The sequence below is a fragment of the Culex quinquefasciatus genome, chromosome 2 (assembly GCF_015732765.1).
Source record: "Culex quinquefasciatus strain JHB chromosome 2, VPISU_Cqui_1.0_pri_paternal, whole genome shotgun sequence".
Lineage (NCBI taxonomy): Eukaryota > Metazoa > Arthropoda > Insecta > Diptera > Culicidae > Culex > Culex quinquefasciatus.
Window position 1 is genome coordinate 146,669,462 of NC_051862.1, and position 14,097 is coordinate 146,683,558.

General features: G+C 42.5%; 1 protein-coding gene across 2 annotated transcripts in view; it reads right to left on the reverse strand.

Moving 5' to 3' along the window:
• Positions 1-1,011: 1,011 nt before the first annotated feature.
• LOC6046680 (protein tiptop) overlaps positions 1,012-14,097 on the reverse strand; it is a 566,305-nt gene continuing 553,219 nt past the window's right edge. Inside the window, exons 5-6 of one of the 2 annotated variants that reach the window (XM_038256883.1) lie at positions 3,846-7,277; positions 1,012-2,907 (exon numbers count right to left, since the gene is read on the reverse strand). In XM_038256883.1, coding sequence (XP_038112811.1) covers positions 3,890-7,277 — 3,388 coding nt within the window. In that variant the 3' untranslated portion in view covers positions 1,012-2,907; positions 3,846-3,889. Of the gene's footprint in view, positions 7,278-14,097 lie in introns of both variants that reach the window. The other variant, XM_038256882.1, reaches the window with a different exon arrangement.

Sequence of the window (14,097 nt, forward strand, 5' to 3'; positions counted from 1 at the left end):
TTACGAATAACTTTTCAAGGGAGCGTCCATAACCAAAGCCACTAATATGGCAGACATGTATCCAGTAGACACACCTTTCCCCCAAATATGAGCATGATTGGTTGAAACTGCGACTTGGGAGAGCCATTTTATCATTGTTCCCCGTGTCTCATTGATGACTACTCTACCCTATTGACACGTAATACTTTTCGAAACTGTTTTGGTTTTCAATGCCAAACTGAAGCGGATAAACATTTTTTCAGTAATTCGCAGCTCGTTGCAAATCTCTATTTTTCAGCACTTGATAAATTTAATAACGACCTGACAAAACAAGGACACATACCTACTTACCGACACCATATCAGCAGGTTGAATAACGCGACTTTTCGAAACCATCGATCAACTTCAAGATTGCGAGCGGACATGGACAGACACAACTGGGAAGGTATTTCTTTCAGGTTAGTTTTTGCCTGCTAGCAAATGAGAACAAGAGTTGTTTTTTTTTGAAATTTTTAACATATACATATTTTTATTTTGAGCTTTCCTTTTTAAAATTTTTAAAAATTGCATTTAAATAATAATTGATTTTTTATATCTCGTATAATATATATTTATATCTATATTTATAGATTTCTTCACTTCACTGCTTGTGGTTTTTAATGTTAATGTTTTGCATTTTCACAAGCGTGTGTTTTTTTTTCATTTTCTTCATTCTGTGATGTAATGCACCTGTAAATGAGACTTGTTGGGGGTAGACAAAAAAAAACACTTACAAATGACAACAAATTAGCATGACGTTACCGGCAGGGAACGATGCGTGGCGATGAAATCAAAGAAACGTAACCTTACACGGGTTTTTTTACAAGTTTTGCCGTTCAATGCTATACAATATCCGTCGAACTAATCCGATGCTGGAGGTGACTTCATCTCGACTTTAATTTACTTGTTTTAAACAATGCGTACTATCGCTTATTTGATACAGTTGTGGTAGTTTTTTTTATCGTGATGCTTTCTTTTTCGAATTTGTGTGTGTGTTTGATTTAGTCAAAGTAATAATTTTATTCTTCTCTTTCCCACTCTTATTGCTAGCGTTCTAAAGTTTTACATCAGCGCCCAATTTGACATCTTATGTTTGCGATATTTGTTTTGTTTGTTTTACGTATACCTTTTTAGTACTTGCAGTTTCAATCGACATATTGTAGTGACTGGTTTTTGTTTTTTGTTCGTATCGTAGATTTGATTTTCTTGTTTTTTTATTCCTCCTAGTATACCAATGTTAATTTGCGTTTTTCTTTTCACGTATACGTTTTCTCCACTGCTGACGGATCTTTTTGTCAGGGGGTTTTCAGGGTCATCTTTTTAATACTATTATTTTAATGGTTATTAGTAAGAAGGTGTTATTTTCAATAAATACGATTTTGCGTGTGTTTTTCACTTTTTGTTGTATAATATTTTTCTTTACCCTACTTGTGTGTTGCTGCTTTATAATAGTGTCTAAAAGTTTCAAATTATGTATTACTAGGTTGCGATTAAGTTGTAATCAAAGGTATACCTTAGTATGTTGCTTTATTTCTGCTCGTTTTTTTTTCTCTACTAGTTAGGTAGCTAGAAAGTATTCAACTCTTAGTTTGTTTTTTTCTTTTAATTTTCAGCATATATTTACAATTTTTGCAGCACACGCTGGCGACGATAAAATTTCCGTTAACAAAACTGAACAACAAAAATGTAAGGAAATTGGATCACTGTATGTACACAAGCAAATACCAAGAGTATTCTATGTTTGTAAGAACGAAAAGAAAATTATTTGTAACACAAAAAGATAACCGATCTATAAATGCAGATCTGGGAGCACTGGGAGTGTGTGTGTTTTTTCTGTCGCGGTGTGTTCGATATTTACACTTTGTTCATCATTTTTCGAGAAGCTGGCGTTTGTGTGTGTTTATTATTTTGAAAGTATCAAACTGCTGGGTAGGATAAAAAAGGTCTTCAATTTTTTTCTATAGAAAGTTTTTGATTTTCATTTTCAAATAGCTTTTGCGAGAGAAGTTTTGCAGTTACTTTCTCTCGCGTCGTAAGTATACTGAATTTGGCACGCTAATCTCTGTGTGTGTATGTTTTAATACTATTTTATGGCTTGTAACATAATGCCGGATTTAGTTTTTTATGCGCTCTTTTTTTAAATTTTGATTCGCCGTATACCAAACGTTACAATTTCGTATAATCTGTGTTGCGGTTTATAATTTTTGTTGATTAATTCTCACCAACTTCACATTCGAAGTGGAGTAATACTTATGCTTGTTTTGTTTGTTTCTTGAGTGTAAATTACGTATACCAAATTTCAGATTGGAATTGAATAATTTTTAACGATTTTTTGCCGTTTTTTGTAGCATGTTAATGCCGTTGCTCGTATAACTTACACGGTAAAGTGTGTTTAGTCGTGTTTGTGGCTGTTTTAGCTCTGCTTTTTACTACGTAGAAGAGGAGACTCTAAAGTTTATTTGTTGTATGTTTTTACTTTTCGCTCATTATGACTCGTATAGCTTGATTACTTTTTCATGCAATGAATTTTCGATCCGTTTAAAGAACTCATTCAAAATGGCGTCTCTGTACAACGTATTTAATATTTTCTTTACTTTTTGCTTGTTTATAATTTCGAAATAAAGTTACATTTTATGCGTTTTTTCCGTTTTTTTTTGTATACTAAAGTTGCAGATGTTCACATGTTTTCATTTTCAATAAAGCGCCAAAATTGTGGTATTTTCTCCGTGATTGACTTAGATGAAAGTGTCTTTCCGACGCATTGCGAAAGCTATGTCACAAAATTTACACAAGTTTTTTTTTTCTCCCGGTTGTTTCTTCTTCTCATTATCAGGATATGTGGAATCACATGTTGCTTGCAAATCAGCCAAGTCATCGCTATCGAGCGTACTTACAGAAAGAGAGAGAGAGAGAGAACACAACTCATGGAACAACAGTTTAAGACAGCAAAAAAAAAAAATCTACAGAAATCGCAAATAACCTTCCCCGAGCAAACTCCATTTTGTTTTTGCCCGCAAAACGGCCTTTTGATGGCTCGCTCAACCCCTTTTTCCATTCCCTTCGTCAAGCCCGGCACGGCCTTTATTTTCCGCTGACGCTGGCTTTATTCTCTTGATTGATTTCTTCTCCCGTTCCTCCTTCTACAAGAGAAGAAGCAGAAAAAAAGCTGCACTTCAACTTTACAGACGGCACACACACACAGGCCATCACCGCCGTTTTGCTCTACTCTACTTCATATCCCACTTCTGCACGCCTGTGTTTGTTCTAAGAAGGCTTCGCCTGTGTTTGTGCGAGCGCGCGCAAAACTCGCCTACTGCGATGTGTGTCTGAGTGTGTACATAAAAGTCATTAAAGCGAGTGATTTAAAAGAAGCGGAAAAAAGAGATTCACCAACACTGCGTTAGAAGTGGCCGCCGCCACCGCCACACTCACTTTGAAGGAAGAAAGAATCGAAGCAGGCGAGCAAAAAAAAAAACCTGCTTCCGTCGGCTTTGCCGCCGCTTCTGTGTGTTGTTGATCGGTCCGTCCGCCAACCACTCTCCGGTGGGCTTTGCTTTGCTTCTCTCTTTCCGCAGCAGCAGTGCAGCATTCCTTCAAGTGGTTATTGAACGCACCCATAAACAGAAATGGATACACACATAAATACGTTATTTACTGCCTCTCGTTTTCGCTCTCTTCTTGTTGTTCCCTGGTTTGCTACCTCTCTCTCTCTCTCTCTCGCTGGCGTCGTTACAGTTTGCTTGCTCGTTCGCTCGCTCTCGCGAGCTGTCCATCATCTGTGCGCGGTTATTTACATTAGATCAACAACGGAATCGTACGGAACCTACCGTGGGTGGTGCTGGTGGTGGGACTGGCGGCTAGCTTAGGAATGTCAGACGTACTTGGAGGACAATTGCTTGGCCAGTTCGGTGTACTTGAGAAACTTGGAGTGGGGACTCTCGTCGAACGCGCCGCCAGCGCCCGCCGGTGATTGCGGCGGTGCAGGGCTTCGCGCCGAACCGTTTCCGCCGGAACTGGCGCCTTGCGGTGGTGGAATCGGAGTGCCTCCTCCGTCGCCGCGGCTCACGCTGTCGCGACCCCCGGTCGATTTGGGCGAGTGCGGTGACCCCGGCTTGTGACCTCCCTTCGGGTCCGGTATGACGTCATCGTTGACAAAGTGGGCCTTGGACAGGTGGTGCCGGTAGGCGCCCTTCGAGGTGAACGTGGTGTCGCAGTAAGCGCACTTGATGACCGATTCGTCCGACACGACGGCGTCGTTGCAGGCCCAACTGAAGGCCAGAATCGCCCCGGGAGCCGTCCGGCTGGACTGCGCGTTCGGGGTGGCCGAGAGCAGTGCACTGCTGGAACCGCCCCGACCCGCACCCGGAGTGTTTTCCGTTTTATCACAAAGTTTCTGCAGGGCCGCCAGCGGGTGGGCGCTTGACTTCTTGCCCGTTCCACTGGATTCGGCGTTACCCGCATTGCCCGAGCCCGTCAAGCTGTCAAACATCGACGACAACGCACCCAGACTGCTACTCACGGACTTCTTGGAGCTACCCTCGGCTGCTGGAGCCACCGCCCCCGGCGTCGATCTCGAGGTAATGGAATGATGATCGCTGATTGGACTTGCCGCCGGGCTCAACGGCACGCTGGCCGTCGAAAGTCGTGGACTCGGCGCCGGACTAGACGCCACACTGCTGCGACGTTTCAACTCCCTCTCCGTGTCGTCCTCGTGGGATTTGCTCGGCGGTCGCATCGAGCCATCCTCCTCGTCCTCGTCCATCTCCCGCTTGATTTTAATTTTCGGTGGTTCCTGCTTGTCGTCCTCGTCCTCATCGTCACTGTTCATCTCACGCTTAATGTTGACCTGCTGTTGCTGCTGCTGTTCGCCACTGTTCATGTGATCGTCCATGTACTGCTTCTCGGGAGTTCCCCGCGGCGTCGAGTGGCTCGGCGTGTCAAACTTCTTCTCCGGCGTGAGCGAGTCAACCCGGCTCGATCCTCGCTCGGAAATCGAGCTCGACTCACTTCCGCTTCGTTCCCGCCGGCCAAACTGCGCCACGTACTGCTGCTGGTGGTAACTTCGCAGCAGATTCATCGTCTGGGGATCCACCAGCGGTTTAGTGTAGTCTACGCTCTCGTCGATGCCCAGCCGCTTTAGGATGCTGGAGCCCAGCGGAGTTGCGGCCTGGTTTGCGTTGCCAAAGTTCGTGCTGGGGTGGCGCGAGCGAGTGTCGAAGCTCTTCTCGATTAATTGCTCGATAGCGTTCAGTACTGATGGAGAGGAACTCTTCTCGCCGCCGCCACCACCACCGCTGCCGTCCTTCTTGGTCGAAGCTGGGGAGGACAGATCCGCTGGCATGGGTGACTTTTGCAGAGACAGTGGCGATGACAGATCATCGCCGACCGATTTCCGCCCGTCCCGGCTGGTGGGCGTTACTGGACTGATCGAGTCGGGTGGGATGATCGTGTTGGAGAGGAGGGCATTCTTGAGTTTTTCGCGCTGCTGCTGAGCCTGCAGGATGGCCGTCCCGCCGATGCACTGCCTGATATGATCCACAAACATGGTGGTTTCGATTTTCTCGTTACACTTCTCGCACGTGATCTTACCGGCGCCGAGGTCCCGGATCGGTTTGTTTCCGGCGTTCGGTGGAGGAGTTTCGCCGTTTTTGAAATCGTGCTGGGCACGTTCCATCTCCAGCAACTTTCTCACCGGTAGCGATTTCTTTCGCTTCTCCCTCGTTTGCCGTCTTCGGCCACCGCTTTCGGTGATCGATCGCATGATGTGTTCCTTGTAGTGGGCGTTCTTCACCATGTGGTTGCTGAGCTCTTTGAGGGAGGTGAACGCCTGGTCGCAAACTTTGCACGTTAGCACGGCACTGACGTGGCTGTTGGCTTGGGCGTTTGCGGGGGCACTGGTGGAACCGGAAGGAGTCGTGGCGTTTCCGCTGGGGCCTGGAGGGCCACTTCCCGGCTTTTCGCCGTCCGTCGACTTCCACGATATGATCTGTTCCTGGGAGATGATGTTGGTGTAGTGCTGAGTTTGCTGCATGTGCGACGTCATTTCGGCGAGCGTACGGAAGCTCTGACCGCACCACATGCACTTGAGGATTTGACGCGTTTGTTCGGCGCCCTTTCCGAGCCACACGTCCTGACCACGGACGAGTTTTCGCGGAAGGGGCATCGTTTCCTTGATCAGCAGGTTCAGTTCACTGGGTGATGGTTTGTTGGAAGCACTGTGGCCAGTGTTGGACGCGGACGAATTCGGTGGTTGCTGCTGCTGGATCGGTTGCTGGGGCATTCCGGTGCCGGGTGGGACGTTCACACCGCAGTGTTTGGTTTCCTTCATGTGGGTGGTCATGGCGGCTAGCGATGGGAAGCTCTGCTTGCACCAGACACATTTGAGGACGTCCTTGGCGGAGTCGGCTCCCTTGTTGAGCCAGTGTGATTGCCAGGCGCTGTGACGGCCACCGCCAGCGGTAGCTCCACCACCTCCGGAATTGTTGTTGTTGGACGAAGGTCGGTAGATTTCTTCCCCTCCGAGACGGCTCATTTCGGTCATCTTCTCTAAGGCTTTCGCGGCTTCATTGGAGATTCCCCCCTTGTGCTTGCCGTTCCAATCGGTATGATTGTTTTTGGGCGAAAGACCGGCGGCTGCGACGGCCGCGGCAAAGTACGGCAGCTGGGGCGTAACGGGTGAACTCCAGGGCGTAACGATCTGTTGCTTGTAGTCGAGTGGGCGGGACGCTTTCCGTGGCGGAGGTGAGTTCGAGTCATCACCGGTTCGCTTCCGCGTGCTACAGGACAAATCGAGTGGGCTGTTTTCGCCGGATTTGGCGCTCAGATTGACCGCGTCTCGATCGTCTTCGCCGTCGTCACTGGCAGCGTCGTCGTCACCACCACTGTCGGAGCGTTTCTTGCTGAAATCTAGCGCCGCATCGTCACTCTCGTCCGTCGGGGACGCCAGCGGAGGTAGAATCGGCGGGGACCCGTTACGGGCGGCCGCTAGACCAGCCAGCGGTGAACCCAGCAGCAGTCGGTTCTGCTGGGCCGCAACGGCTGCCACGTTCAGATAGGCGGCCATGGCAGCCGAATGCTGAGGCAGGAGGGCGGCAGCGGCACCTGGTGGAAGCGTGGGCGGTAACGTGATCGACACCGGGCTCATGTTGGGGCCCGAGTTTTGCCCGTCCCGCTCCGCCTCGGACCGGATCGATTCGTCCGAGGGGCAGCGACCGCCACCGGATGACTCCCTCGATTGGCATCTAGGGCTGGCCATTTCACTGAAAGAGGTGGAGAAGAGAAAAGATAACAATTATTAGCAACCTGGTGCGATTCCCATTCAAATTAAAACGTTATCGAAACTATTGAATTCAATTATGGTTGAGTGTGTGTGTGTGTGTGTGCGGGACACGACCCAAACCCAACTCTCTTCAGATTGGGCCCCGTAAGCAATTAAGTCCCGAAAGCCGATACCAGGAGCGCGCATGATCCGTCGGCATTCGTTACCCTGCACGATAAATCAATCGCGCTTATCTGACTCAACATGTTTTATGTTTTAAGACCAATTGATGCCGTCGTCTGCGTTCGTCGTTCTTGTTTTGGTGCGTTCCACATATCCCACTTTTCTTCATCGACATCGAAATTCAGGCTAAAATTAAGCTTTGACGCTCAGTGTGAGACCTTTCTTGCTCTCCTTCGTTAAGCCGAAGCTGTGCGCTGGAAATTAATCTCTTTTTAACTGACAAAATTTAATTTATTGCATTTCTCTCTCTCTCCCCTTTCTCCGATCGCCGCTTTCAAGTGACGACCAAAAGGAGAGCTCTCTTTTTTGAAATATATCTTTTCTATAATTTAGGAGCGACAAAGAATCGACCCGAAACATTCACAAAGCCAGAACAGGAAACCATCAGAGCAGATGACAGGGCGCGGGTCTATTCAAACGCGCACCCAAACGAGAGAGAAAGAGAAGAGAAAACGAATCTTCAAATTTCTCATAAATTGTAATTTATGTCTTTTCCATTTCTCGACCACTCGCCTCAAGCGTGCGTGTGTGTGCGAGAGAGTGTCGTCGCAGCATCCCACACACACGCACACACGCTGATGGTGACGATTGACGAGGTCGCAGCGACGACTCGATTGCGAATGGGAGCGCAAAGCGGACCGGCCGATAAGCGGGCGATCGGTCATCCGCCGAGTCCGAGAAGGCGTGGCCAGCGAAGCCTGTCCTTTTTATTTCTTGTTTTTTTGATTTACATGTGGCAAAAGTGGCTTCGAAATTAAGAGGAGAGACCCAAGCCAAGAATAAATCTATGATTAATGACGGACGGACGCACACATGTCATCTCGAGACGACGACGAAACCTGTCCTGCTGAGCGTTTCTTTTTTTTTTTTTTGCTTTATTCCGTTTGGTTCTCGTAATATGGTCGAGAAACGAAGACAGAAAAGGGGACGGGAAGGGTCGAGAAAGAGAGACGTTTTCGATGATGTAGGCAGAACGTGCTCGGAAATGGTGAGTGCGAGATTGAGTTGAGAGAGAGGTTCGGTGAAGTAAATCAACTGATTTTTGACTTCTTTGGCGTTGTCTTCTTACTGTTCGTCCCACACATGGAGAGATGGAAAACGGCTTACGCACGTCATTATGGACGAGAAAATTGTAGATAAATTTTTAAATTTATTTCAGAACCGTCGTAAATATGATATGTGTGATGATGATTTTGATTCCAGAATTAAAAGTCCGATTTTGGGAGGTCCATTCAATTTCATTGTTCAGCTTTGATGTCGGAGACGGTGGTCTTTAAGAATAATCAATGGAAAGATAAAATATTCTGTCAATTTCTCACAACTGTCATTTTTAACAATAACCTTTAGCTATAAGAGCGTTTTTCAAGCAACATCAGAAACTAAAATATAATTTTGGGGAAAAAATCCTCGTTTTTGAGCGAAGAAACATATTTTTGTTATTTAAATCCTGTTTAATTCAAAAGAGCTATTTCGATAATGTATGTTTTAGCTCCGTTATTTAAAAAAATTGCATGATAACTAATCAAACTGAAAAAAATATTTTTGAACATTTATTCGTTTGATTCCTTTCTCTAACATTAAAGCATTTGATTCCAGAAAATCATAACATTAATTAATTGTGGCGTGAATGGTATGGAATTATGTTTCAGTTAGGGGAGAGTGGGGAGACCTGATCCCCTTTTCTTGTATCGCACATGACTCTATCACTTTCTCACAAAACTTTAAACTTTTTGCATCAATTGAAAGCTTAAACATTCAATTATGTTTGGATGATAAGGGTATTTCATCAAATGAACTCTTCGAATCATGCCAAGTGTTTTAAAAAAATATTTTAAACCTGCATTTACAAAATGTTAGGGGTAACTTGATCCCCCTTTCAACATTTTGAAGAAATCTTAAGCAAAATGTATCTTATTCATCCACACTTTTAATTTTCTATAAGTTACAGCAATTGCACATAAAACCTGCACGTTTGTGTTCAAAATATAACAAGTTTAACTAAATTAGTATGTAAAATATTTAAAAACTTAAATTATTCTTTTTTAGATCAAAATTGAGCATGTTTTGTTAAAAGCTGGTAATTTCTATTTACAAAACATTTGAAAATGGTTCAAACTGCAGTACGTTATGTACAACTATACTAAAAGAAACTATGTACGAAAACCCAGCCCAATTAATAAAGCTTAAGGGTGATTCCAGTGACTGTAAAAATGCAGGGATCAAGTATGACGATAAATTTAACGTCAAATGCATATGGCTTTTGAACTTGATAAGTTTATCAAACAATTCGAGCTTAAAAAAAAGTTTTGGAATAAATTTTGAGTGTTTTCTATACATATCAAAACAAAGAAAAAAGATCTATTGGAGGTTTTTTGCAGCACTTTTTAGCAAAATGTGTGTAACTCAATCTAAACATTTTTTATTTTTTTCTTTGTTTTCTTACAATGAGTTTTAGTTAATTTCGCACAACTTTCTAGAACAAAGCTAATTTTTTAACCCACATGACGAGATACAGGCTTGAGATCAAGTGTTCCCGGGGATCAAGTCTCCCCACTCTCCCCTACGTTTTTATAAAAATAAATTTACAATTTAAATGTTTTTAAAAGATTTGGGACTTTGGATAATCGTTTCTGGACTGTAATTGATTTTTTGTGTTACATTTATCTTGTTGCCAATGAATTTTAACAATTTTGAATGTTATTTAACAATTTCAATTTGTATTTCAGGTTTTTGTCCCTGGGCTATGGCCGAAATGAATTGAATTTCAGGCGCTATTTGATTTTTTTTAAATGCAAAATGTTTATTATAAATTATTACAGATGGAAATAAAGCCATTCGCTTTACAACCCACAGGTATTGTCTGTCGAGAAAGAGAGACGTTCTGTCAGTTCTTTGATTACAAATAAACTTGTAAACTTTTTTCTTCGCATTTCTTCTTTTGCTTTGAGCATGGCTGATTTAAATATGTTCAAGCTAAAATGTTTCGCGTTTATTTAAACAAATAGTTGAAAATTCTATCAAATTATTTCTCAGTCGAGAACAATCCATTTAACAAATTTTTGCACTATTTTTTTTGTTAAAATCAAATTTGTTGCCCGTTATTTATGAAAAATTGCTGAGGGTTGCAAAAACTTTAAAGTTCATTTGATATTTATTCATAACTTATTTTTATTAGGTCCATTTGGGTTCTGTGACCAGGTTGGGACCAAGGATCGGTAAAAAACTAATATATAACAAAAAACAACTCCTTAAACTCCATACTTGGAGATCATTGAAGTGACGAGGGTTACTTGGTCCAAGCAGGTCTTGCAGGTCTTGAACTTTAGTTCATGATTATGGACCTTTTCAAAATTATTTAAGAACAAAAGACCGCACTATTTCTCAATTAAAAGAAAAACTGAGATTTTAAATGTTTACCTCAGTTTTGGATAATCGAAACTTCGGATAATCGAGTCTGGACTGTATGTTATAGCTAATTGTCACTTTACGTCAGAAAATGGCATCTTTTCTAAATGTTTGATTGTTCAACTGTTTTCAGATTTTGTTTGCGGGATTTATTTGAATCTTTACTGCTGATTAAATAAATCATTAAATACAAAATTTACACATTTTCATTAAATATGTACAAAAATCCGAATTGATTTATTGAATCGAATTCAAATTAAACAAATACAATCACATTTTCGTGGTATTTTATTTTTGAAATGGAAGTTGATTTGACCAGTTATATATAATTTAAAAGTTGATCAATTTGTGAAAATCAAATTAAACACAAAGTTTTCATCGCAAAAATTCCCCACAATCAACTGAACTCCACCGAATCCGCCAGAAAACATCACGCGCACCAGGCTTTCCTTTATTCACTCAAAAATACACCGAACCTCATTAATCATCCCCGACTGTGATTCCTCAGCACCGCCCACCCACTCGGCGCACATTATGACACCTATAAGCGTGTGTGTGTGCGTGGGCGGGGGAGGTGCTGTGCGTTTTCCGCTCTGCTTTGCACTGCTTTATCAGGTGTATTAATGTCACATTTTGGTGGGGCTGAGGAGGGGGGAGGTGGGGAGGACTTTATCCACGCGCGAGGTCACACCAATAAACCAAAAAACACAACACAAATTTCGAAAAACGAGACGCACACACACCCATCAGAGCGCGCCGAGCATAATCTATAAAATGTTAAAATGACTGAATGAAAATTGATTTATAGTTATATGTATAGTTAGATGTTATTGGATAATTCTGTCATTGTCAATTCGGCTTGATTTACAGTTATTGTTTTATTACGAGTTTATTATTATTATCATAGCGAAATAAAGCGCGACGAGCCCGAGCAAGAGAGACCGAACGGACAGACAGACACACACAAGATATGATATGTGAGCGTGTCGTCCTCGTCATGTGCGTTCGAGCATAACCAAAGGGGGTGGAGAGGGGGGGGGGAGGCCATAAAGCATAGATCATCATTGCCACATACATCCATCCGAATGGCGAATGGTCGACGCGGCACTGGATTAATGATGATGAAGTGTGCATGACGGGACGCAACTACAACAACAACAACAACAACAACGACCACTAGAAGATGATGCGTGTCAGAGGCGATTTTGAAAATAGCCAGCTAATAGCGGGACACTACCACACTAGTGCCACTAGGAGGATGGCAGGGTGGTTGTGCGCCATTTTTTAATGGCTGTCCGTCCGCCCCCACGCGGAATCTTCGCGTCATGTTGAATGAAGTGTAGGAGACTTGGGTTGATATTTCTGATTTGTGAGTTTTTTTTACGGATTGAACGGTTTTTGGTATTGTTTAGGAAAATTTATAGAGCTCGTACTCGATTATCTGAACCCCGATTATTCGAAGATTTTATTATTCGAAGGTCTCTGATTATCGTATCATTTCAAATTTTAGTTTTTGAAGTCAATTTCCAGTTCGGTGACCCTGCATTAGTTGAATTTGACCCTGATACATTACAAAATAAAATGTAACAATAACTCACCACCACCACCACCACCACCATTTTGGCCGCCATCTTAGATAACACACAACCACATCACTTTTGAGCAAATTGGAGTCATAATAACATTTTTATAAACATATAAATAAAAGTGGTTCAATTTTCCAAAGATTCAATTACCCAAAGTTTCGATAATTCGAAGATTTGACAGTCAAAAGTGAAATAAGAATACAGCAAAACACGTTTTGTTTAGTTCACTGTACTGCCCCTCATCGCATAAATGTCCCATATGCATTTTCATCGATTTCGAGTTTTTGATGCAGTTTGCTTCAAAATCGTGTGCTCTTTCAAAAGAGCCTATAACATCCAGTACTTTGTTCTAGAAATCAGGAGGAAATCCAGTTTTTTCGCGAAAACTTAACACGTAGCCTTATGTATGGGACAAACTTTAAATGCGTTTTTCTCAACTTGCTGTTTTTGCATATGGGACATTTATGCAAACATGGGCAGTGTATTGCTCCAAAATATGGTTGAATTTAGATGCGGGAGTCAGGACTTATAATTAAAAATGTAGACAGCAGATGTGCATGCCAGAGTGACAAAACGGCCTTTGACTAAAATTACCGTTGGCAAATTGTCGCAAATGCAGGCAGTGCAAAAAAAGGCGATCTGATTGGAACTACATTTCATAAGAAAAGTGACAATATTAAACGGAGTTTGTTTAATATCTTAGTGTTGAAATCGCACATTCTGGATCTGAGAAAGTCAAAATATGAAGAGTTGAAAGCTGCAAAAAATGGCATTCTTAACTCCCAAAATGTACGTGCCACCAAAAAGCTTGTGTGGATTAATCACGCCAATACTATCAAATCCAAGTATAAAAAAATGAGTTTCATCGCAAAAAGGGGAAATATTGTCGAAATAAGAGACATAGGGGAAATTCTCGTATGTTTGGCAGGTTAAGCATTCGCTTCAAACTCTATCCAATTTGCTGTTTTTCACTATTTAAACAACTAATTTTGCAAAACTTTTGATAGAAACTTACTTGCTACTTCTTAGTGAGCTTTTTATCACTCGATTTCAGTTGAAAATGCTTTTAATTAGCTTTAATTGAAAGTCAAAGTTCTGACCTGCCAACATTAGAGGCACGCTGGAATTAGATGCTGTTCCCCAAATCTGTGAACCGCCAGGTTTATTGGATTTAAAGCCGACTAAGATTCCTACGAAATTCTAAATAATAATTACGGAAACAAATACCACGAATAAAGTTTATTCAAACAAAAACAAGTTACGATTACGGGAACAAATACCTCGAACTTCGATCGGCAACAACGACTAATAAGAAATTAAAATCATGTGACAAACTCAAACAAATTCAAGCAAATTCAAACGTATAATGGGATTTTTTTTAAATCCAGAAAATCGGAACACTTTTTTCTTTGACATGTTGATAAACTGGGTTCACTTCATGATTTTCATCAAGTAATCGCCTCCTTTTCTCTCCCACAGAAAACTGGGGACAAAGTAGCTGTCAAACTAGGCCAAACTGTTAAAGTCACTCACAAAATGAACTTTGAGTGATTGGAGTTTATTCTGACGTCACGATTTTCTCCTCTA